The sequence below is a fragment of the Rosa rugosa genome, chromosome 4 (genome assembly GCF_958449725.1).
Source record: "Rosa rugosa chromosome 4, drRosRugo1.1, whole genome shotgun sequence".
Classification (NCBI taxonomy): domain Eukaryota; kingdom Viridiplantae; phylum Streptophyta; class Magnoliopsida; order Rosales; family Rosaceae; genus Rosa; species Rosa rugosa.
Window position 1 is genome coordinate 17,628,859 of NC_084823.1, and position 25,127 is coordinate 17,653,985.

Below are 25,127 nucleotides of genomic sequence, written 5' to 3' on the forward strand. Positions count from 1 at the left end.
GTTATACTTGCTATCAGATGGCTTAAATCATGTGAAGCATGATGTTAAGGTTCAAGCAATATTTTTAAGCCATCAGTGTTCAGTGAATTTGCTTGAGTTTCTGGTTTTAGAAACATAAAGTAGGACCTAATATATGTTTACTTGTTGGTACACATTAACATATATTGTATCACTTCAGGTTTTGACATATGTGGATTGCAGGAGCTTGTGTTTGTGGTTTTGAAACTCTGCATTTTTGTTAAAATGTATACTGTTTCTTGCTCTACATAAGTAACTGTGATCTGACCATGTTGGAATGGATTTTCGATTTGAGTTTGTTATCTGGCGCGCACTTCAGTAAGTTAAGTAGGTTTTGATGTTCTCTGGTGCAAATCATCGAGCATGATATGTGTGAGTCCAAGGGGGAGATTGTAAGATCAAATATGGACATAACACATATCATCATAAAGTAATTGATGATTAGCTTAATATCAATCCTAGTTTAACATGGATACAAACAGTAAATCAATACTAGTGACTTAATGAATAGTGTATCAATTCATTAAGGATAGTAATCCATTGCTTAGTCTACAAGAAAGGCTACAAGTCGTGATACATTAGGAATCTAAGCGTGAAACCTAAACCGACAAGGAATGCTTTAATGGGAAGCTTCTTGAGGTTTAAGTCTCATATATATATAGATGAATTGGTCCCTGATTACTACCACGACTATTGCATAAGTTCTGTCCATTGAGAAGCAAGTTGGTAAGTAACAGAAGACCACATTCAGTGATCGAGTTAAGCAGTTGCATAAGATGGAATCCATGACAGTAATTGCAGAAGGTAAGCCTTGATCCTTTTATGATTGCTGTGCATATGTTGTGAGCATGTAATTATGGTTTTTACAAAGGTTGGACAAGAAAGGGGTTTCCATCATAGCCGGCCGGACAGAAACACTGAAGCATTGGAAGATTGTTTGTCGGAGAAGTGGCATTAAATAAATTGCAATACGGTGTTGGATCGTCATCTCGTAGCAACGTTGTATTCAAATGATTTTGCAAGGCAACAACTAATGAATTATCCGTATATGGTATACTCGATAAAGTAAAACCCAAAATTTTATTTAAGATGAAATTTTCATACGATGTGAATGATGAACTGTTCTTGTCTAAGCTTAACCTCCATTCTAGCACCATAGGAACGTTGTCCATATCCTTGATGTCTCCAAAATTTGATATATTATTCTGAAACCAGTCTTGCTCAACCATAAATGCATAGCTATGGGCAGATAATATTGCATCAGGTTGCTTTCCGCTATCGGCTTCTGCATATTCAGATTGCAACTCAGTACTGATCTCATTCAGATATTGAGGAAGAGTAGTCTGACAACAGTTAGTACCAATACAACCATTGCCGGCGGTGTTGTCACCACAAGTTGACATGCAGCCGCCAACAGTTTGATTATTTGACCTCATCTGCTCAAAGAAGCCGCAGCACACTGCAGTAAATCTATTGTATGCCTGAGAGTATACAAAAGGGCTTCCGGTCAAATTTGGTCATAATTGACCAGCTTTCCTTCCTTCGTTGAAGGAATGAACTGCAGTTTTAACCCGAAGTGTGCCATCAATAGAGATTTCCAGCACCTCTAGCTTGGGCTTACCCTGGCTCAAAAAGGGCTTGTGACGACCACTATGGGATGCTAACATCTCCGCAAAGCTGTTGGCAATTAGGCCTTGCTATTAGTGCTGCTTGATTTGATGATGCTTCTGTACTCGTGTCCCATAACAAGAAAATAATGCGGATATTAATTAATGAGCAATTGCATATTGCACTTATCCTACTCTTTCTCTTAGCTGTTGCTGAATTCTAAGAAGATAAAGAAGATCAATCAGACTTTGTCTTTTATTGAGAATGTGCAATTTCCTTGAAGTGATCTCTGTTGATGCTTTGCCGCCGGGTTGGTCGTTGTTGCCTCATGGTATGTACTCGTCTTTTAGCTCCTTGTGACGGATGTACTTATGGATGCGTTTATGTGTTATATAGCTTTCTTGTTCTATGAGTTTCTATTCGATGACTTATAAGGAACCAAATTAAGAATTACTTAAGTCAGTGTCATTTACAATGTTGTGCAATTAAATACTAGAGAGTTGGCTTGTTCACCTAAGACTTGGGGAAAACAAGCAAATGCGCGCAAATGCCATTTTGCTAATTCTTTAAGGTTTTCGATGAATATATCTGAGGAAATTAAAAGCAGAGATATGGTGAAAGTTAGCTATAGATATAGAAATTCATTTATGCATGCAATGCATTTGAATGTAAGCATGGCCATCTGCATGGTTTTTCACGACTTTAAAGAAATTTCTTCTAACTATGAATGTTGTGACTTAAATTAATTAATAACATATATATGCCTCTACCGATTCGAAAAGAACAATAAATTTCTTCATATTATATATATATATATATATATATATATATATATATATATATATATATATATATATATATATATATTATCATAAATTCGTAATTATCACAGGGCTAGTTATACTGAACTAGCTTGCTAGCTTAAAGATTCCTGTAGTACATTGATTCCGTCCTAGCTTATCTTGGTTGATATTTATACTAAATATAAGAATGGCTATGCATGCTCAAGAGCATAATTAAGGATAGGTCCCCATAACTAAGAGATTGACCAGATGAGTTATAAAGATCGAGATTCTTGAAAGTTGATACGCGAGCACTGATGCACTTACCAATTTCCTTCTATATTTTTGTATAATACTCAATCCAACTCTCTCTCTCTCTCTCTATTGTCTTTTTTTTTTTGAATAAAGGCCGGTGCAGCTGCCCTCAAACCTTCATTAATGAAACCGCATAATACATGAGGGGCTATGATGCCTCAACCCCAGATTATCTTTTTTTTTCTCTTTTTCTTTTGGTGGTCTAGAAATTAAATAATAAGGTCATTTTTCTATTATCTTTTTTTTTTGTTTTGGCGGTCTAGAAATTAAATAATAAGGTCATCAAAAGTGACCTTATTGATGATCGATTTGTGATTCATCAATTTACTGAATTTTAATCACTTGAGCTATTTCAATGTGGTTTAAAAAATATAAAATATATATTTCATTGTGGTATTCTATTATTGTGGTTTGTGGGCTTGGATCTTAATTAGCTTCATAGCTTGGGTTTAGATTCCAATTACGCTTTATATTTATTTTCCATCCTTAAGATATGATGAGAGTAATTATAGGTGTCAACGATTTTAACCACTGCAAGTGGCCTAATGGTTCTTGCCTAGTTGGGTGTGCTCCCCAACCTAGGCACTGTCTGCAATGCACAGTTGGAGCATTTCACATGCGCTGAAGGGGTTTATCTTGGGCCTAGGAAGCCTTTGGGTTCCACTTGACAAAGTCAAAAAAAAAAAAAAAATCGACAACGATTTTGCTACTTTTTTTTTTTTTTTGAGAAGAAGAAAATTTCATTAATAACTAAAAATATTGCAAAACATTAGAATGACCGGTTGTGGTACAAAAACCACGACACACATTCCTAATCTAACCAATAGTTATGGATCCGTCATAATGAATGACATCCATGAGCTACATGGACCGGCCGAACCCGGTCTAATGAAATTTTACACCCATTTATACCTGCGGGCTACAACTAATAGTAACCAATCCTGATAACGATACAACCCCGCTACCGACATTAAGACAACCAACTTCAGCCTCTTCAACACTGTGTCCCAAAACAGCCAGACCATGTGCAATAATGATTCACAATCACTTTGACAACTAGAAAGTACTGACAATAGAACGAATAGTACTAAGGATTAACACCATAGAGATGACACAACAGTACGAATAAGACACCATAACGATGGCATCAACATTACGAATAAGACACCATAACGATGGCATCAACATTACACGAAAACACTCAAACCCTCGCTGAAGGGAGGAAGGACTTATTAAGCCTAATCACGAACTAAAAAATAATCTGCAAAAATCAACATTCCTCTTCCACAAAATTGACACTAGCTTCCTAGAAACTACCACAGTAAAGTTGGGATTGAGGTTGGTAAACTTGACCTCCATAATCTGACATCTAAGCCAAGGACAAAACCAACCTGGAGAGAACTCCCAAATTTCCTTCCCAGCACCACCGAACCAGGCTTCACCAGATATCAGTGTCAGCCACATATTACACCAGTCCAGTTCCCTAGCTCGTGGACCTTCCGGCCACCTTGCCCCGCACCTCCAACTCATATGTCTGCCTCTGCTATAAACCTAGATTCCAGCTAATCTCTCAAATCCAGCACTGCCCCAACAATGACCCGATGCCATTAAGCCTTGCAACCTTGTCAAGATGACCATGTAATACCCCAGAAATTAGTTATTAATTTTCATGTGTTTTCTGAAAATTATATTGTTGGTTGGTGTGCGATTAGTTGTTTCTTGGGTTAAGTAAAAGTGTTTTGGACGAATAATTACTCGAAACGTTTTATGTTTGAGGGGTCAAGAGTTGAATTTTTATTCGTTAGGTTTCTCTGAAAACTTCCTTCATGAAAGTCATAGAGCGCGTCGATACGAGTTCGTGGACATATAGCACGCAAAAACTGGAGACCGTATGAAGAATTTATTTCCATTTTTGAAAATTTTAGTATAAATAGGAAAATTTCAAAAAATTGCTCAAAATTCCTTTTTGGGAAACTTTCTGGATTTTTCCGGAATTCCTCTCTCTCTCTCTCTCCAAGACCCTCGACCTAACTCAGATATATCTGGCGTTTTCGGCGTCTTCTGACGTACCAAACCAGGCTAGATCAACTTGTCTTGGAGTCCTGCACCTCCCTTAGCCATCGTCTTCCTCCAGCAAGCAACTTGCACGGTGGATCAATGCAAGAAAGTACAGTGGCGCTGACCCGATCGGACCACTGTTTTCTTTGGTGGCTGGATTTAAAATTGGTCAAGTTTTGAAGCTTTCTTCCTCCTCTTTCCATCTATAGCAGCCTTGAAGATCGAATCAAAGTGTGGAGCGAGAAATCACAGTTTGAAGTTCAATGGCAGTGATCTTTCGAGCTTGATCTAGCTTAATCTAGGCTGAATCGGCTTTGGTTCCAGTTATGAAAGTTGTTCCTCGTGGTGTGATCTACAAGTTGATCAGAGCAGATTGTCATGGAGGTGATTTTGACGAGCAGCGGGTAGGCTCATGCGCAGCTGTCTATGGCTGCCGGTAGTGATGCGTCCGGCCACCCCAGAAGCAGTTCTTCGCTCCCTTAGCCTCCATTCGTCTATACGAGCATGTTGGTATGTTTACTTTTGTGTTTGCTCTACTTTTTGGTTGAGTTAGGTTATTTTCGGTTTCAGTTCGTATGACTTTTGATCCGTGAGGATCCGACCATTGGAACGTCCTTTTGTTTAGGCGATTTGATCCTAGATGTATTTCAGAGACTTTGGGTGGTCTCAGAAGAGGTTTTGTCTCAATTAATGTATCCTTCGATTTATAGTTCACGTGTTTCGAACTTTAAAACGATTGTGTACTTTGTATTGTATTGAGTGTGACCTTGGTGTGATTAGGTGCTTGACAATGTTGATTTGATAGGAGTGTTGTGGTTTGTACTTGTCTCGATTTGTGTGTGAATATGCAACGGGGTATTGAGATGAGTAAATCCCACGTTGTTTTGGGTGACTAATTTGTTATGTTATGATTTTGTTAGAAATAATTATTAGCTGTACAATCATATTGATCAAAAACAAATATTTATTTTAAAATATATGAACTTGATCGTCAACGGTTCATGGGTAAGTAAAAACAAGGATTTGTCACAAATGATTTTTGGTTTGAGTAAATTGTGAATTATAGTTGGAATTGTGTGGTGAAGTGAAAAACATTATGTTTTGCATGTTTGATCATTGTTGTTGTACAATGTGATTTTGAGGAAAATAAATGAATTTGGGAATAAAAGATGGTTTTGTCGGTTTTGAGTTTTGAATGAAGTATGTACAATTTTGGGTGATGGTTTGAGATGTGAAAATAAGATGATATTGCTACCAAAAGAGTAGTATCAACTTTAGCAAGAATGTAAGAGTAGCTTTTGTTGTTGGTGAGAGTAGCTTTTTAGTGTTGGTGAGAGTAGCTTTTGTTGTTGATAAGAGTAGCTTTTGTGACTTTGCGCCGGATTTTTGATCAATTAAACAAGCAAATGCATATGCCATTTAATTTGCTAATTCTTTAAGGTTTTCAAAGAATATATATGTGAGGAAATTAAGCTATAGAAATATATTTATGTATGTAACACATTTGAATCTGCATGGTTTTTCAGGACTTCAAAGAAATTTCTTCTAATTATCCATGCTAAGATTTAAATTAATGACATATGCCTCACTCTACCAATTCAAAAAGAACAACAAATTACTTCATATGTGTGTGTGTGTGTCGTAATTATCACAAGGCCGGTACTGAACTAGCTTGCTAGCTTGATTATTCAACTAGTACATAGATTCCATCCTAGGTTATAGTGGTTGATTCCTTGATGAATTTGTGTTCCCCAAGTTCTTTAACATTACTGGCATTCTTTGCGGTAAGAAGCCGCAGCTCACTGCAGTAAATCTATTGTATGCGTGAGAGTATGCAAAAGGGCTTCCGGTCAAATTTGGCCAGCTTTCCTTCCATCGTAGGAGGAATAAACTGCAGTTTTAACCCGAAGTGTGTCATCAATAGAGATTTCCAGCATCTCTAGCTTGGGCTTACCCTGGCTCAAAAAGGGATGGTGACGGCCGCTATAGTTGCGGCAAACCATTTGTCAATGTAACAATCTTCATTAGGTCCGATTCCAAAAGGGTATGGGATGCTAACATCTCCGCAAAGATGCTAGCAATTAGGCTTTGCTATAGGTGGTGCTTGATCCGATGATGCTTCTGAACTCGTGTCCCATAACAAGAAAATAATGAGAACATCAATGAGCAATTGCATATTATACTTATTCCACTGTTTCTCTTAGCTGCTGCTGAATTCTAAGAAGATAAAAGAAGATCAATCCGGCTTTGTCCTTTGTTGAGAATATGTAATTTTCTTGTACCAATTTCTGATTATGCTTTGCTGCCGGATTGGTTGTTGTTGCCTCATGGTATATGCTTGTCTTTTAGCTCCTTGTTACGGATGTACTTCTGGATGCGTTTGTTTATCATATAGCTCTCTGGTTTTTCTAGAGTATATATTCGATCGATGACTGTTAATGCTCAAAGTCTGGTGGTAGCCAAACCTTCGTTTAACGCGGGTCCGGCGGGCGGACCGCTACTCTGTATACTTGGTGATTCTTGCTGGCTGCCAAATGAAAGACAGAGCGTCAGAGGGAGACCGCGCTGGGCGGTCTTCACTTCTCCGATGCCTAAGTCAGTTGATATATAGGCAGCACAATAATAAAATGAGTAGTTAATGTGTAATTAATGAAGAGAGAAGAGATGACCTTTTATAGGTGAGGAGAGGTTTGATCTTCTCTTTGTTTTCGATGTGGGACTGATGTGCTTCAGTTCCCAGTTTCAGTAGCTTCTGATGCCGTCTTGGCAGAGTGCGTGGCGGCGCGTCAGCGGTGATCCCGGGGAACTCTTGTGCTCAGGCCGTGGCCCGCCTGGCTGCCTATCTGTGGGTTACTCCTTTGACGGTAGTTGGTACCTCTGGCGGTACGATGAGTGTGGCTGATTATAGCTAATTATGCTTTGCAAACGTACATGTAGGTACAAGTCCCCCAAGTCCCCAGTCAAGGAGGGCAATCTTGGTTGGGGAGTTGATCGGCGGTTTGAAGCGTTTTCTTCCGCTAGACTTTTGCAAAAGCATAATTAGCGTCAGTGCGTTGTCAACCATGGATATTACTGAGCAAACGCTTTATACCCTTTCGGGTGGGCCCCTGCTAGGCCCCCCAGGGAGTCCCCCACTCCCCGGCTAAGATGGACCTCCGAATGGTCGCAAAATTTGTTTGGTGAGGGGGAGCTGCACGGAGCAGAGGGTGTTGGGTAGCGAACCCAATCTTTAGTACCCGAGTGACGGGGGTCAACGTACCTGATCAGGGCCGTCGTAGACTGTTGACTAGTCCCTGTGTCCCGTAGGGACAATCTGACTGTGATGCCGCGTGGCGGTCATTTGTCAGAATGAGGCGTGGCCTCGGGATCCGCCGCTGGCGGGTGTCCCCCCGCTGGTTTATAGCAGTAAACAGCGTCCGGTGGACGTGCTTGGCGTTACTTTATTGAGCGGTACCGTGCTGAATAAAGTACGCGACTTGCCAGATAAAAGGGGTTTCCGCTAGAGGTGTGTAGCGGAAGGCGCCTCGTTTGTATGATGACAAGGGAGAAGTGCCGCTGTTAGGAGACTTCGTGAATAACAGCTAGTGAAAAGTTCCGCTAGCGGGGTTCCGCCCAGCGGAGACGGTCACTTGCAGAAGATAGGTGAGTTCCGCTGGCGGGGTTTCGCTCAGCGGAGACAGTCACGTGGAGAGGATAAGTGAGAAGTTCCGCTGGCGGGGTTTCGCTCAGCGGAGACCGTCACTTGGAGAAGGCAAGTGAGAAGTTCCGCTGGCGGGGTTTCGCTCAGCGGAGACCGTCACTTGGAGAAGGCAAGTGAGAAGTTCCGCTGGCGGGGTTTCGCTCAGCGGAGACCGTCACTTGGAGAAGGGCGTACTTGGGATTGCTTCCGTGATACGCCTTGACACGTGGCAAATAACTAGAGGGTTAGCGTGTGGAGACGCGTCTCCTCAGTCCGGCCGTCTTCTCGTCATTAATGCGAGTAATGATGGATTTCGTAACCGAGGCGTCGCCTCGGTTAACCCGGAGGGTTAGTACGAACAGGGGACACGTGTACGGCTGGGGTGTGATGTCGTTTTCTAGCGGACGGCCCAAAAGCCTCTGATGTTGACATAAAAGGGGGGGAACGCATCGAGAAGGGATATCGCAAAAACCATTTGAACCTTAGTCGTCTTCAAGCTCTGCCCATCCGAGATTTGCAGAGAGAGAGTGCCGCGCGTTGGTGGAGTTCTCGTGGTCGGAGAGACGAAAACTTCCGTCGTCGGGGCATAGCGAGCATCAGTACGCCGGCGAGTTCACGACTGAGGTTAGTGCTCTGGTAATCTTTTTTGTTGGTTTCGTGTTTTTGTCGATTTATGGGTTTGGTGCTTGTTTCTGGGATTGGTGTGTGAACTGGGTTTGTTGATGTTCGTCGGGGGTGTAAGATGAGATTTGGGGGTAGGTTACGGTGTTTGATAGAGAGTTGTCAGTTAGGGTTTTGCTAGATGGTTGAATCTGGGTTGAGGGGGGTTTGTTCATATTTTGGTATTTTCTGGGTAGCTGTTCGTGGTGCTTTGCTATACCTGATGTAGGGATAGGTTAGATCCTTCTGTGGGCTAACTGATTTGGGTTTTAGGGTTTGGGATGGCCAACGTCGTAGAGATCTCGAGCAGTGAGGACTCCGGGTCTGACGTGTCAATCAGTGCGGCGGATAGGGTTTTTATTGACTCGTTGCGTCCGTCTGCCCGTGCAGGAACCTCACTGCCAGAGCCGCTAGACATCGAGCCGCTGTAAACCATACCCTGAGAAGTTGTCATGGGCCGTACGTCGCGTCCGGAGAGTTCTAGGGCGGGTGAGGAAGCTGCTGCGCGGGATAGGAGTGAGGAGCGGCTAGCAAGTAATAGTGCCGCCAGTGGTTCCGCTGACGGGGGAAACGTGACGGGGGAGGAAACAGAGTCGGCGTGGGTTCTCCAGGATGGGACCCCCGTCGACGAGGCGGGAGGGCGGATGACTGCCGCCGCGGTCAACCGGATGAAGCGGATATATCGGCTGCCGGGAGTGGTGAGACTTCGTCAACCGACGGCGGACGAGAAGGCCTCAATTCTTCCAGCGGGGTTCGCCGCCGTTCACGAGGCAATATTCCGCCAAGGAGTGACGTTGCCGCTTGTACCCAACCTTCAGATCCTGGTGTGCGAGTTCGGCGTCGCCTTTGGGCAGATCTGTCCCAACATGTGGCGGTTGATGCTGGCGATGAACTCTTTGTGGCGGCTATCTGGGTGCGAGGGGCCGACTGTGGCGGAGGTACTGCACTTCTACGAACTGGTGTACGTGAATCGCCAAGGTTGCAGAGGGCAAGTAAATTTGAGCCGCCGGCAGGGAGCGCCCAAGCTGATAGAGAATTTGAGGGATTCGATGTCCTACTGGCGGGGGACGTTTTGCGTGGCCATGACAGGGTGGGAGTACCAGTCGGGGTCGAACGAGGGGGAACCGACGTTTAGGATTAAGTCGGAGTTTCAGCCAATCCGAGGTTGTCCGTCGATCCCCGCTGAACATAGTTGGCGGTTTACTGTATACGTATTTCAACTGTTGTACTGACGCCTTGTTTCTTGTTTTGTAGCGGGACTGCGTTATAACCTGACGCGTGAGGAAGAGTGCCGTGTTGCACGCATCAAAGGCTGTTGGAAGAATCGCAATTTGCTGGACTTCCGTCTCCTCACCGGCTGGGAGTTGTTGGTCGACCGGCAGCTAACGCGTGCTATCGGTAAGATATCTCTGCCACATTGTATCTCTTGATAACTTGGTTAAAGCTAACGGGTGTTTGCATGTTCTCAGAGACTCCGCCAGGCAACAAAGCGAGCCGTGACGCCTTTGACAAAGCCATGGACCGTGCGGAGATAGACAACTTCTTGGAGGCGATGTACGCGTCAGGGGAGGTAGCCCAAAGGACAGTTGTGAACCCGGAGACTCTGGAGGTGAGTGCATCCGAGGTTCCGGTGACGCTGCCCATGCCGCACCACTCTCACCTAGGGGCCGACGGTCTGCCCAGCGTGCAGGCGGATGGACAAGCGGGCAGGGGAAAAAAGGGGTCCTCTACCGTGCCGCAGAAGGAAAGAGTGGTTGCCACTCGACGTGGGCCACAGAGAGAAAAAGTTGTGGCGTCAGTGGGGGCCGCCGCTACCGCGGTGGGGAGACAACCGCCGAAGGGGTCCAGGGCTGCGCCCACTGGAGATACACGGTCGATCCTGCGGAGGCGGCGCCAGTGTGATTCGGCCGGGGAGGAGGATGACGACGAGACCCTCGAGGTCCACAGGCAGAAGAGGAGTCGACAAGACCCGTCGAAGGCCCCTGTGACGGCCGAGAGAGAGATGCCCGTGAGCGATCTGGACTCTTTCGCCGCCTTTACTGAGTTCATGACTGACAGCGAGCGGGAGTTTCTCTATCACCTGTGCGAGCGGTTGGGGTTCGGCGGTTTGGCAGGGATGACGCGGCCAACGGCGATCGAGCAGTCGCCCTTTAGCTCAGCCTTTGGGCACCTGGCGGTTGGGCTGAACGAAATGTTCTTGGCGGCCTCCAAGCAACCCCGAATTGAGGGACAGCTCCGGGAGGAGGTTAAGAGGCTTGAGAGGGAGCTGGCGGAGGCCAAGGACAGGCTGGCGGATGTGGAGCGACGCCTGATGAAGGCGGACTGTGATGCTGCGGACGCTCGAGGCAAGCTAGACGTGGCCATCCAGCGGGACATAGAACGAAATGATCAAGTCTCCAAGCTGGAGCAAGACAAGGCCTTGCTGCAAGAGTGTGTGGCCGCCAAGGAGAAGAAAATTGATATCCTGCAGCGGGAGTCTGCCGCCAGGCAAGGGGAAGTGAAGAGACTGGAGGGTGAGGTGACCCGGCTGAGGGACGATGGAAGCCGAGCCGCCGCCGCCGCTGTGGAGAATTTCAAGCAGTCGGCGGAATACAAAAACGCGCTGAATGAAGCGGCGAAGGCCGGCGCCCTAGCGAATGTCGAGATGCTGCAAGCGAAGGGTGCCATTAACTGGGCCAAGGCGTCCCTGCCCAAGGTGCCACAAGCAAAAAATGTAGCGCCGACGAAGAAACCCCCGCCAGTACCCAGTCCCCCAGCAGGAGGTGGCAGCTCAGGCAGTGGGTATCATACTCCGGCGGATGGGACCATAGAGACGCCAAGTCCCACCGCTCGAGGGACTGACCAAACAAGCTGCGTACAGCCGCCGCAGTCCGAAGTAGGCGACGCCGGGGCCAACCCCTGACATGCCGGACGTGCCCTGTTTTGATTGTGTAGCCGCTGAGGCTGAAAATATATGTACTCTGTTTTTTTTTTTTTTTTTTTGAATGTAAGGAACATTTTTTTGGGTGGGGAGTCCCAGCCCTGAATATATGAAGTATGGACTTTTTGACGTTGTGTGATGACATGTCTATACCGCTAGAGTTTTGACTTAGGATTTTCTTTTGCAATCAATGAAAAATTAAAGGAATTAAGATTGGTCCAAGTGCACAACGTAGCGGACGTGGTCCGCTGACGATTGCTGGCGTTGCCAGCTGCCCTCAGTGCTAGACTTGGTAACAATGGTTTGAATAATTCCTCGTTTCATTGATAACTGACTGGTCAGTGTTAACAAAAGTGGGGATGTACCCGTTGGGTAGCTTCCCTTAGCTAAATATTGAACAAAAATTTAGCTAAGTGATGCGGCTGAAATAGCCTCACAATTTAACCCTGCAAAATGTAGTTGTCAGTATAGGATAAGCAGGGATCGTTCAGTCCGGGGATTGTAGGGTACACCTACACAAAAAGGTCAATTAACAAATAAAAGAATAAAATGGGGGTTTTGAGATTTGGTTCCTAATCTACTTAAAATAAAAACAAAACAAATAAAACTATATACAATGATCGACTTCCCTAACCTAGACCAATAGCACTCAGAAATTATTAAGTGTAAAAACAAAAAATTCATTTCAACATTCTACAAAAATGTGCCCATCTTAAATGCCTAGATAAGAGCCCAAATGAAAAGCCTCAGCGGATCAATCCATTTATCTGATTCGTTCTAATGTAGGCTCGGATCGGAAAAGTCCTTACCAAGCCTAATACTACTAATTTTCGAAAACACTCAGCGTAATTCTCTTAACTAGTAGTATTATCTAACCCTCGAATCAACTCACACGTGCAAATTAACCATTACACATAGAATTTAACACGTAATTTCCAGAATCGTTTAATCATTAAGACATGATTTTTACCACTCGTTAGAACTAATTACTACTTGTTTAACTCAGCGCCTTAACAAATAATAATTACTCTTGGAAAATTAAGCAAACACACAAGAACTCTCACCGTTATTCTAGCATGCAAACTTATGAACCTAACTCTGAAAATTACCTAAACACGTAAAAGGGCACAAGATTGTAACATGCATCATAAAAGAATTCTCGAAATTAACTCAATAATAAACTGAACATCTCAAAAATATTAATAAAAATATTCTGAAAATCTCATGTCTCCAATTACACAACTCACAAATCCAAACCCACAAAACCGAAACAAAAATTGTAAATAGAGTCATAGTTACACTTTGAAGCTTTCCTCAGCGGCTTGGCAACAAGGTGATGAACTCGTCTCTGCTATGGTGGTGGAACGTCCTTGACTCAGCGCCTAAGAACTTCGTAGGTTGATGGATGGATGGTGGTCACGGTCTTGTAGGTGTTGGAAGTTTAAGGAGTGAATTGGGCAGTCTTGGAATAGTATTTGGCCAGGAAGTGATAGGCCGGGAAGTGATAGGCAAGGAAGTGATCTTGGCTAGGAAGTGATAGGCCGGGAAGTGATGATAATTCTGTTCTGGATGTTGCCTATTTATAGGGCAGCATTGGTTGGCTTTTGTCGATCATACCCTTCATCATTGGACGGATGGGATTGCATCATAATTCCATTAATTTCCCAACTGAAACGTCTCCTTTATGGCCTTAACTCCTCTCATAATGGGGTCTTTTAACAGCTGAAACGTCTTTCTCCTTTATTCCCGAACTGAAAACGTCTTTCTCCTTTATTTATTTTCCAGCTGAAACGTCTTTCAACTTTATTTCCCTTCTTCATTGCTTGGTCAAACGTCTTAAATTTCCTACAAAAAGGTGGAGAATATCAGATTTCTTTAAGAGAAAATAAAGGGAATTAATGTAAAGACCGCAAAAACGTCGACGGTAAGGAATCCTGATCCCGTTAGGATTTTTTTCATAAATTTATCTTTTTCCGCTTATTTCAAGCCAAACACTCTACAAGACTCTCAATATAACTTAATGACTCAAAACACTAAACTAAGGGAGAAATAAGGCTAAAATGAGGCACATAATCATTAATATCGTCGCACATTGTGCTCCTATCACTAAGTCAAGATGCTCCTGGGTAGCGACATGACTATTTGTAGTAATACCGAAGGTGTTCGGTATTCCAAGGGTGGGTCGTAGTGACGCCATCCTTGTCCATTAAGTAGAAGGTGCCTGGGCTAACGACTTCTACTATTTTATATGGACCTTCCCAAGTTGGGCGGAGTTTTGTTGGTGCTGGAATGACTTCCTTCATTACCCAGTCCCCCAGTTGGAGGTTCCGGGCCTTGACTCTGGCGTTGTAGAAACGCGATACTCGTTGCTTGTTTTGCAGGTTTTGCAAATGGGCCTTGTGTCGTTTTTCCTCTAGGAGGTCCAGGTCCAGGTTGATGCCATCGCCGTTGGTCTCTGGGTGGTAGCACTCGACCCGAGCGGTGGGTTGAGTTACCTCGACAGGTAGAACGGCCTCAGTTCCGAACGTCATACAAAAGGGGGTTTCACCAGTGGCGGAGGATGGAGTCGTTCTGATGGCCCATAGTACTTCCAGAAGCTTTTCTGCCCACAAGCCCTTGGCAGTGTCGAGCTTCTTTTTTAGCAGCTTCTTGATTATCTTGTTTGCCGCTTCGACCTGGCCGTTGGTTTGGGGGTGGGCGACTGATGCGAAGCTCATCTTGGTGCCCAGATTGGCGGTGAATGAAATGAGCTCCTCATTGTTGAACTGTGTGCCGTTGTCTGTAATGATTGTGTGTGGGACACCATAGCGGCAGTAAATGTTTTTCCAGAGGAAGTGAATGACTTTGGCGGTAGTGATGGCCGTCAGTGGCTCTGCCTCTATCCACTTGCTGTTGTAGTCGATAGCAACAATGATGTACTTGAACTGTCCCTTGGCGGTTGGGAATTTTCCCATCAAATCGAGGCCCCATGTAGAGTGAACCCATGGACCGATGATGATTGAAAGTGGTTTCGCCGGCGCATGTGGGAGATCGGCGAACTGCTGGCATTTGTGGCAAGATCTTGACACCTGCCGGGCGTCCTCACCGAGCGTAGGCCAAAAGTAGCCCTGTCGCATTGTGCGATTGGCCAGGGATCTAGCGCCCGAGTGGTTTCCGCACTCCCCGCCGTGGATTCCTTCCAACACGACCTTTCCTTCCTCCGGGGTTAAACAGCGGAGGTTGGGGTGAGTGAACCCCTGGCGGTAAAGCTTGCCATTCTGGATATTGTAGCGGGTTGCTCTCCGCTGAATTTGGCGTGCCCTGACCTTATCCTCGGGTAATGTGCCGTTGCGCTTGTATGCAGTGATCTCGTCCATCCAGCTGGGGTTGATTTCAATGTTGAAGATCTCTGCTAGGGTCTTTGTGATGCTTGGCTTGTCAAGGCATTCCACCTTTGTGTCCGCTGGACTTTGATGTGGCTGGGCGGTTTCCAGTCTCGCCAGGGAATCAGCCTTGGCGTTCTTTTCCCTGGGGATTTGTGTGATGGTGTGGAAGTTGAACTTTTTTAGCAACGTTTTGACATATCCCAAGTATGCCGCCAACTGCTGGTCCTTGGCCTGGAAGCTGTCGTTGACCTGGTTAACGACTAATTGAGAGTCGCTGAATATGTTGACGCTGTCGGCCCCTGAGTCAATGGCGAGGAGTAGACCGGCGATAAGTGCCTCGTACTCCGCCACATTGTTTGAAGCTTTGAAGTTGAATTTCAACGCGTACTCCGCGTTCAGTCCCCCGGGTCCTGTTAGGATGACTCCGGCGCCGTTGGCCTTGGCGCTGGCGGATCCGTCCACATGTAGGTTCCAGTCCGACTGGAGGGGACTTGCCTCCCCGACGGTTACCACTTCCGCTCCGGGTACCATCTCTACACCGGGTTCAGGTTGACTTTCGGTGAGTTCAGCGATGAAGTCCGCCACTGCCTGGCCCTTCATGGCGGTTCTTGGTTTGTATTCTATGTCGAACTCGCTGAGCTCGATGGCCCACTTGCTGAGGCGCCCCGAGTGTTCAGGGTTCTGCATTACTTGCCTCAGCGGTTGATTGGTTAACACATGGATCGTGTGGGCCTGGAAGTATTGGCGGAGGCGCCTGGCGGCAACGATAAGTGCAAGGGCCAGTTGCTCCAAGGGAGGATACCTTGTTTCCGCTCCGTTCATGCCTCTGCCGGCGTAGAAAACCGGGAGCTCATCTTGGCCTTCCCTTCGGACAATTGCGCAACTTACCGCTGATGCGGATACCGCTAGGTATATGAATAGGGTTTCTCCTTGGACAGGGACGGAGAGGAGAGGGACTGCCGCCAGATATTCCTTCAGGCCCTGGAACGCCGCCTGACATTCTGGATTCCAGTCGATGACCTTCTTGTGCGTTGTTTTGAGGAGTTTGAAGAATGGGGCACACTTATCAGTGAGTCGAGAGATGAATCGAGAAAGGGCGGTTAACTTGCCCTGGAGGCACTAGACGTGCACCTTATACTCAGGGTCCGCCAGGTCAAGGATGGCCTGGACCTTGTCTGGGTTAGCCTCGATGCCCCGCTCGCTGACAATGTATCCCAGGAATTTGCTAGCGGTGACTGCAAAGAAACATTTTTCCGGGTTGAGGCGCATACCATAGGCCAAGAGAATGGTTACTATGATCCTGAGGTTTGCCACATGTCCGCCGGCCTTTATGCTCTTAACTAGCATGTCGTCCACGTAGACCTCGATGATTTTTCCCAGATGCTCCGCGAACATGGCGTTCATTAACCGCTGGTAAGTGGCACCGGCGTTCTTCAGACCGAAAGGCATGACATTGTAGCAGTAGAGGCCTTTGTCGGTGGTGAAGGTTGTGCATTCCTGGTCGCTGGGGTGCATTTTGATCTGATTGTATCCGGAGAAAGCGTCCATCATGCTGAGGAGCTCATGTCCGGCGGTTGAATCGACCAACTGATCGATACGGGGTAGCGGGAAACTATCTTTTGGGCATGCCTTGTTGAGGTTTTTGAAGTCAACACACATCCGCCACTTGCCGCTGGGCTTTTTGACCATTACCAAATTTGAGATCCACTGGGGATAGACGACTTGGCGGATGAATCCAATGTCCTGGAGTTTGGCGACCTCTTCTCCGATTGCCCGGTATTTTTCCTCATCAAAGGCCCTCCGCTTCTGCTTGATGGGATAAAAAGAGGGTTTGATGGTCAGTTTATGAGTAATAATCTCAGGGGAGATACCTGGCATGTCCGCGTAGGACCATGCAAAGACGGAGGCGTTATGACGTAGGAATTGAATGAGTTCTGCCTCTACTTCTGGGTCTAGTTGGGCGCCTATGCGGACTGTCCGCTCAGGGTGCTCGTTTGAGATGCAGATAACCTTCAAGGATGTGTCCGGGTTGACCGGCTCCTTCCTTACATACTTCTCCTCCTCATCCCTAGGGTCCTCGAAGATATTTGGTGGCGGTACCTGGTTTCCCACTGTCAGGACATCATGGCGGCGTGTTGACCGTGCCATAGTCGTTGAATAACACTCGCGTGCCAACTGCTGGCTTCCCCTCACACTGCCCGTGCCGTTAGGTGTGGGGAACTTCATGAGAAGCATGTATCCGGCGATAATGCACTTAAGCTTGTTGAGCGCCGGTCGTCCGAGGATGGCATTATATGAGCTGAGACAATCAACGATTATGAATTCTGTATGTACCTCCGCCATACATGGACTAGCGCCAATAGTCAACCGCATATAGTCAGAACCGAGCGGCTGTGTGACGTCACCAGAGAAGCTGAGCAGTGGCTCATGGTCCTGGAGCAACTTGTTATTCCGCTTGAGATGGCTGTAGCAACCGTTAAAGATGACGTTGACAGCGGACCCGCTATCAACCAATATTCTCCCCACTGAGAACCTACCAAGAATGGCGTCGACCAAGAAGGGGTCATCATGGGGTAGGTGCACCCCGCGCTCCTCCTCCTCAGAGAATGTAATAGGTTCCCAACCCACCTTTGGGACTTTAGCGGATCTCTCGTAGCGGATATGGCAGACCTCTTTTGGGTGATTAATGTGTGCATAACGCTTCCTGGCTCTGTGAGACAAGCCCGTGATTGGAGCACCGCCGTCGATTGTGTTAATGCGACCCAACGTCTCTACGTTGGCGATCACGGGTGGCGGTTGGCGCACCTTGAACTGTTCCATCTTGCCTTCACGGTACAAGGTCTCAATTGCCGTCTTCAGTGCGTTGCAGCTGTTGGTATTGTGGCCGCTGTCTTCATGGTATTTGCACCATCTGCCGGTGTTTTTAGGTTTGCCCGTCTTTGGGTATTTTGCTGGAGGAGGTGGCGGGATTTGATCCTTGCACTGATTGTATATTTCCTCGTACGAGGTTGTGAGGACCGTGAACACTGCATACCGCTGAGAAGACTCCGTTTGTCTGTTGCGGTTATCTTCCTGGGTTGGGCGGTTGCCCTTGTGGTATTGATCTTTCTGCCGCTTGCTCTGGTAGTGGCCCTGTGGCCATTCCCTCTTCTTGTCAGTTGGCGATGCGGCGGGTGCTTTATTAACGGTCTCGTGACTGGAGGTGGGCTGTGTTGCCTTTGCTGGCGTTGCCGGTGGCGGTGGGGTTTCTCCATATGTAATGAACTCCGCCTGGGCGTGAATGACCGCCTCACTCATGATATGGTCATATGCCGCGTTTGGATGATTGTAGTTGAGGTGATAGAGGAACGGCCCCTTGAGGAGTCCTTGCTTGAAGGCTGCTGATGCCATCGATTTGTCCAGATCGCGGCACTGAGATGCTGCCGCTCGCCACCTTGTGACGAATGCCTTTAGTGATTCGTTCTCTCCCTGCTTGACGCTGAACAGCTGACTCGTGTTATGATGTCCGGCGGACAATAAGATGAACCGGGAGAGGAAGGTATGTGATAGTGCGTTGAATGAGTCAATGGATCCTGGCGGACATTCGAAGAACCAATTCATTGCCTCTCCGTCCAGTGTTTCGCTGAACAAGTGGCACAGAGTGGGGTCGTCAAATCCCTTGTTGTTGGTGACCTTCTTGAAGGTGTCCATGTGGACGAAGGGGTCGGTTGTACCGCTGTAATGCGACATCTTTGGAGTTTTTGCGTACGCAGGCCTGATAGCTTGTAGGATTGTAGCGGTGAAGGGCCCTGGTCTGGACGTGAAAAGTGGACTTTGAGTTGACGGCGCGGCGCCCGACTCCGCCCGGACCAACCTTTGTTCCAACTGTTGCATCCTCTCCAGAATTTGGGCTGTTGCGTCGCCGGCGGGTCCGGCGTATGTACTCCGCTGGATTTGCCTACGCCCTGGCGCAGGCGGATCGCCCTCAGTTCTTGCCCTAATTTCCGAGCGGTTGGTGCGTGGTACCGACTCTGCCTCCTGCTCCAACATGAGTTGGGGAATGGGCGGTGGTCCCATCCCCAGTAGTTCAGGGGGGTCCAACGGGACCTGCATCTGTACGACTGGTTCTGGTCCCAATGTACCAGCGTTGGGATGGCTACGCCTTGTGCTATGTGAATGCTCGCTCTGTACCGGGTTGGCAGTTCTTTCCAACGTCCTTTTCAGGTCATCAAAACGCGACATCAGCGCAGCCACCTGCTTTTGGGCCTCGGTCTTCTCTCTGCGCTCCTCTTCACGCTCTCTGTTTGCCCTGTGAAGGTCTGCCAGTGCCATCTCGTACATGGCGGCGAGGTCCTGGCCTGGTGGGCGGCTGCTGCTTGGATTCGTCTCACCGCCAGGGTTCGTTGGGGTGTTGAATAGTGCGCGGTTAACACCTACCGCTGGATTGGATGGTTGGGGGATGGCGGATTGGTCTGCCTGCTCATCGGCGTTTCCCCCGCTACCGCTAGTCATGGTAGTTGTGATGGGATGACCTTTTGTTAAAGGGTTCCCACAGACGGCGCCAATGTTAATGCTCAAAGTCTGGCGGTAGCCAAACCTTCGTTTAACGCGGGTCCGGCGGGCGGACCGCTACTCTGTATACTTGGTGATTCTTGCTGGCTGCCAAATGAAAGACAGAGCGTCAGAGGGAGACCGCGCTGGGCGGTCTTCACTTCTCCGATGCCTAAGTCAGTTGATATATAGGCAGCACAATAATAAAATGAGTAGTTAATGCGTAATTAATGAAGAGAGAAGAGAGGACCTTTTATAGGTGAGGAGAGGTTTGATCTTCTCTTTGTTTTCGATGTGGGACTGATGTGCTTCAGTTCCCAGTTTCAGTAGCTTCTGATGCCGTCTTGGCAGAGTGCGTGGCGGCGCGTCAGCGGTGATCCCGGGGAACTCTTGTGCTCAGGCCGTGGCCCGCCTGGCTGCCTATCTGTGGGTTACTCCTTTGACGGTAGTTGGTACCTCTGGCGGTACGATGAGTGTGGCTGATTATAGCTAATTATGCTTTGCAAACGTACATGTAGGTACAATGACTTATAAGGAACCAAAGAATTACTTGAGTCATATTTCAAAAAAGAAAAAAAAAATTACTTTATGTTGTGCAACGCATTTGAATGTAACCATCGCCATCTGCATGGGCTTTCACGATACATTAGTTGTTGATGGATGATACAACATGCAATACAAGATGCAAAGTAGTGGCTAACTAACTTCCAATGTTCAAACTTATGGTATCTTAACTGTAAATTCTTCCCAGATAATCTAGAAGTGAGAGCGTCTCTCTCTAGAAATAGAGACCATCCCCACTACCTACAGTGAAAACCCCCACTACCAACAGTGGACTTCCAGGAATTAACTCCGACCCTCTGCTTAATTGTAACAGCTACGATTCAACCACCAAGTCATATCAATCAACTCCGCCGTCTGGCCATTACTCCCGTCCATAACCTCCACTGTTTCAATCTGCTCCGCCGCACCGTCTTTAATCCCAGGTCAATCCCAACACCCACCGCCATCTCCTAACTAGGCAACCACTACTTCCATCCCCAATTTGCAACTCCTTCCATCCTCACCGCCACCCCTAATCAACTAGGCCCAATCCCAATACCACTATCTCCACCTCCATCTCCATTGATCCTCCATTGATCATTCACTATCACAGCAACCATGCGACTCATCTCTTGGAATTTCCAGGGACTGGGTTCCTCCCTGACTGGAATGGCTCTTCCCAAATTGTGTAAGAATCAGAAGCCACACATCCTGTTCTTGATGGAGACCAGACAGCCTGAAGATGTTATTGTTACCTGGAAACGCAATTTGAAGTTTTCTGCACATGAAGTAGTCAACCCTGTTCATACTGGTGGAGGATTAGCTCTTCTCTGGGATGATTCGGTACATATTTCTGTGTTAGATTCTTCTCCAAACTATATTGATACCATGGTGACTTTCGTTTCACTTGGGTTTGCTTGCAAAATAACATTTATGTATGGTCACCCCCATGAAAATGCAAAGTCTGCTTTCTGGCACTCGATGTATGCTCGATTCGCTCCCCAAACTGTTCCTTGGTTGTGTGTTGGGGATTTTAATGAAATCCTCTGGTCTGCCGAAAAATGGGGAGGGCTGGCGCCTCATAAATGGCGCATCAAACTTTTCCAACAGTTTCTCAACTTTTCTCAACTCAGAGATCTTCATTTCAAGGGTCCGGAATTCACCTGGTTTTCCATTTGCAATGGGAGGGTCTTCTTGAAAGAGCGCCTAGACAGGGCACTGGGTAATGCTTACTGGTGCTCATCTCAAAGTAATACCCAAGTGTTGCATCTCCCAAAAATTGGCTCTGACCATCGACCGATCCTCATTGACACTCACCCTCTGGGAACTAGGGGTCGTCCCCAATTTCGGTTTGAGCAATTTTGGAATACTCATGAAGACTGTGCCTCTGTCATCCAAGACTCCTGGCATCCTCCCTCTGGTGCTAACCCCATGATTACTTGGATCTCTAATCTCTGTCGATGTCGGAAATCATTGCAATCTTGGTCTGCAACTGCATTCCCGAATTCAAATGAGGAGGTGAAGTCCTTAATCTCTGACCTTGAAGCTCTGTATGAGTCAAATTCGACGGATGTGTCTGCAACAATAAGCGACCTCACCGGCCAAATTGCTCACTTATGGCAACAAGATGAAATGTTCTGGCACCAGAGATCGAGGATTAACTGGCTTAATCTTGGTGACCAAAATTCTAGATTTTTCCATCAGACCACCCTTCAGAGAAGACAGTACAACAAAATTCTGCGCATTCAAGATCATGCTGGACATTGGTTGGATAGCGCGGCTGATATCAGCATGCTTTTCACTCTGCACTTTCAACAGCTCTACACTTCAAATGGCCCTCAAATCTTGGATGAAGTTCTAAACTTTGTCGATCCGCTGGTGACTCCAGATATGAACACGTCCTTAACTTCTCCTGTTACTCTCCAAGAAGTCAAGGATGCTGTTTTTGACTTGGGGGGCTTTAAAGCACCGGGACCTGATGGCTTTTCTGGCATTTTTTATCAAACTCATTGGGATATAGTCAAGTCTGTTGTCCATGAATCTGCTATCAACCATCTCGCTGCACAAAACATTCTCTCTCACTTTAACCAAACTCATATAGCCTTAGTTCCCAAGGTCCAGTGCCCTGTTTCTGCCTCACAATACCGACCTATTGCTTTATGCAATTTCTCATACAAAATCCTTGCCAAAATTATGGTAAGCAGACTAAAGCCTTTCATGTCTGACTTAATCACTGAGAATCAGTCAGCTTTTATCCAACAGAGGCAAATCCATGACAACATCATTGTTGCTCATGAAGCATTCCACCATCTCAAACTGCTTCGCTCTGGTCATGATGGTGCTTTTGGGTTGAAATTAGATATGAGCAAAGCTTTTGACAGAGTGGAATGGACCTTCCTAGATGCTGTTCTCCGAAAATTGGGGTTTGCTGCCCATTGGGTGGATCTCATTATGAGCTGTGTAACTTCAGTCTCTTACTCTGTTCTTTTTAATGGAAAACCAGGTGCAAGTTTCAGACCCTCACGTGGCCTTCGCCAAGGAGATCCCCTGTCTCCCTTCTTATTCCTATTCGTTAACGATGTCCTCTCTAGAATGTTGATCAAAGCCTGCAATACTCAGCTCCTGCATATATCTCTTGGTCAACCGAGCATTGAAATTAGTCACTTGTTCTTTGCAGATGACTCTCTTTTCTTTCTAAAAGCAACTCTTCAAAATTGTGAACATCTCTCCGACATTCTTCATACTTACTGCCTCGCTTCTGGTCAGCTCATCAACGCCAACAAGTCCTCCCTCTACTTCAGTCCAAATACCAGGCCAGAAATAATCCATTTTCTCAGCTCCATTTTGGGTATGAAGGTTGTAACTGATCCGGGCAAGTACTTAGGACTTCCCACCACTTGGGGTCGTTCCAAAAGAGGTGCTCTAGCTTACATTAAAGAAGCTGTTTTGAAAAAAGTTAAAGGTTGGAAGCAAACTTCACTCAGTCAAGCTGGGAAAGAGGTTCTAATAAAGTCTGTAGCCTCTGCTATCCCGGCCTACCCAATGTCGTGCTTTAAGTTCCCTCTTTCTACCTGCAATGAGCTTAATTCTATATTGAGTAACTTTTGGTGGGGTAACACTGATTCCTCGGGAATTCATTGGAAATCATGGGACTTCCTTAGTTTGCCTAAAGATCAGGGTGGCCTTGGATTTCGAAATCTGCAATCCTTTAATGATGCCTTACTTGCAAAGCAAGCTTGGAGGCTAATTCAAGATCCATCTTCCCTGTGTGCTAGAGTTCTTAAACAGAGATACTTCCCTAACACTACCCTGCTCCATGCTCGGAAAGGTGGCACCCCATCATGGATTTGGTCTAGCATCCTAATCGGTAGAGATCTTCTGCACCAAGGTACTGTATGGAATATTGGAAATGGTTCTTCAGTCAATTTGTGGTCTGACCATTGGGTCCCAATGCCCTCCCCTTCCCCAATATGTGCTGATCATATCGACTCCTCCTCTTTAGTAAGTTCTCTTATTGACTGGAACTCCAAACAGTGAGACACTAGCCGCATTTCTACATATCTATCTGCAGATTCAGTTCGGCGTATCTCTGCCATCCCTCTCATTGACCCTCAGACCCCGGACAAATTGATTTGGCCTCATGTGAAAAATGGTAATTACACGGTCCGTTCGGGCTACCACTTTCATCACAATCGTTCACACATCCACTCCTCCATTCATCCTCACCAATCCCACTCAATTCAACCCTCCATTTGGCCCTGGATCCAAAAGCTGAAAACCCTTCCAAAAATAAAAATCTTTTTGTGGCGAGCATGCCATAACATCCTGCCTGTCAAAGCTACTCTTTTTCATAGGCATATTTCTACCTCTACCCTTTGTCCTCTATGCAATTTATTCCCTGAATCTGTTGAACATCTGCTCCTCACCTGCAAATGGTCAATGGCTACTTGGTTTGGCCATCCTCTAAGTTATAAAATCCAACCTCAACAAATTACCTCTTTTGATCGCTGGCTTCACCAAATCAGTTTGATGGATGCCTCCGGGGACTTCTTCACTCAGATATCTTTTCTTCTTTGGAGAATCTGGAAGCATAGGTGCTTCTGCTTCTTTAACCATGTTGAACCCAACCTGTCTTTGATTGCTTCCTCTGCATTTCATGCAGCTTCAGAATTCACTGTGCATAAGAAATGTCCTTCACCCCCTCACACTCCTTCATCTTCCACCTCCCAATCCCGTGCTTCTCATCACTGGCAACCACCCCCCATACATGCTCTCAAAATTAATACTGATGCAGCCTGGCATTCTGACTCATTATCATGTGGTGTTGCCGCAATTGTACGTAATCAGCATGGTCGTGTAATTGCTGGGACTGTTAAAACCCTTTCCGCTCCTTCTGTGTTGGCAGCTGAGGCTTTTGCAATGAATGAAGGCATGGTTCTTGCTCTCTCCTTCCCTCATCGGCATGTGGAATTAGCTTCAGATTCTCAATCTCTCATCAAGAGTCTCACTACAAATGTTCCCCCTGCAGATTGGCAGGCTACTAACATTATCACTCAAGTCCGGTATCTAGCTCAAACCCGGCAAGTCAGCTGGCTTTGGACCAGCAGATCAGCAAATTGTGCAGCAGATCATCTAGCTGCTCTTGCTTG

At 46.4% G+C, this 25,127-nt stretch overlaps 1 protein-coding gene across 1 annotated transcript; it reads right to left on the bottom strand.

Moving 5' to 3' along the window:
• Window positions 1-712: 712 nt before the first annotated feature.
• On the bottom strand, window positions 713-1,666 carry LOC133743834 (uncharacterized). The gene is made up of 2 exons (XM_062171882.1): window positions 1,379-1,666; window positions 713-1,303 (listed from the first exon to the last, which is right to left on the bottom strand). Exons 1-2 carry the CDS (start codon window positions 1,452-1,454, stop codon window positions 882-884), a joined length of 498 nt encoding a protein of 165 aa, XP_062027866.1. The 5' UTR covers window positions 1,455-1,666; the 3' UTR covers window positions 713-881.
• Between the last annotated feature and the right edge of the window lie 23,461 nt (window positions 1,667-25,127).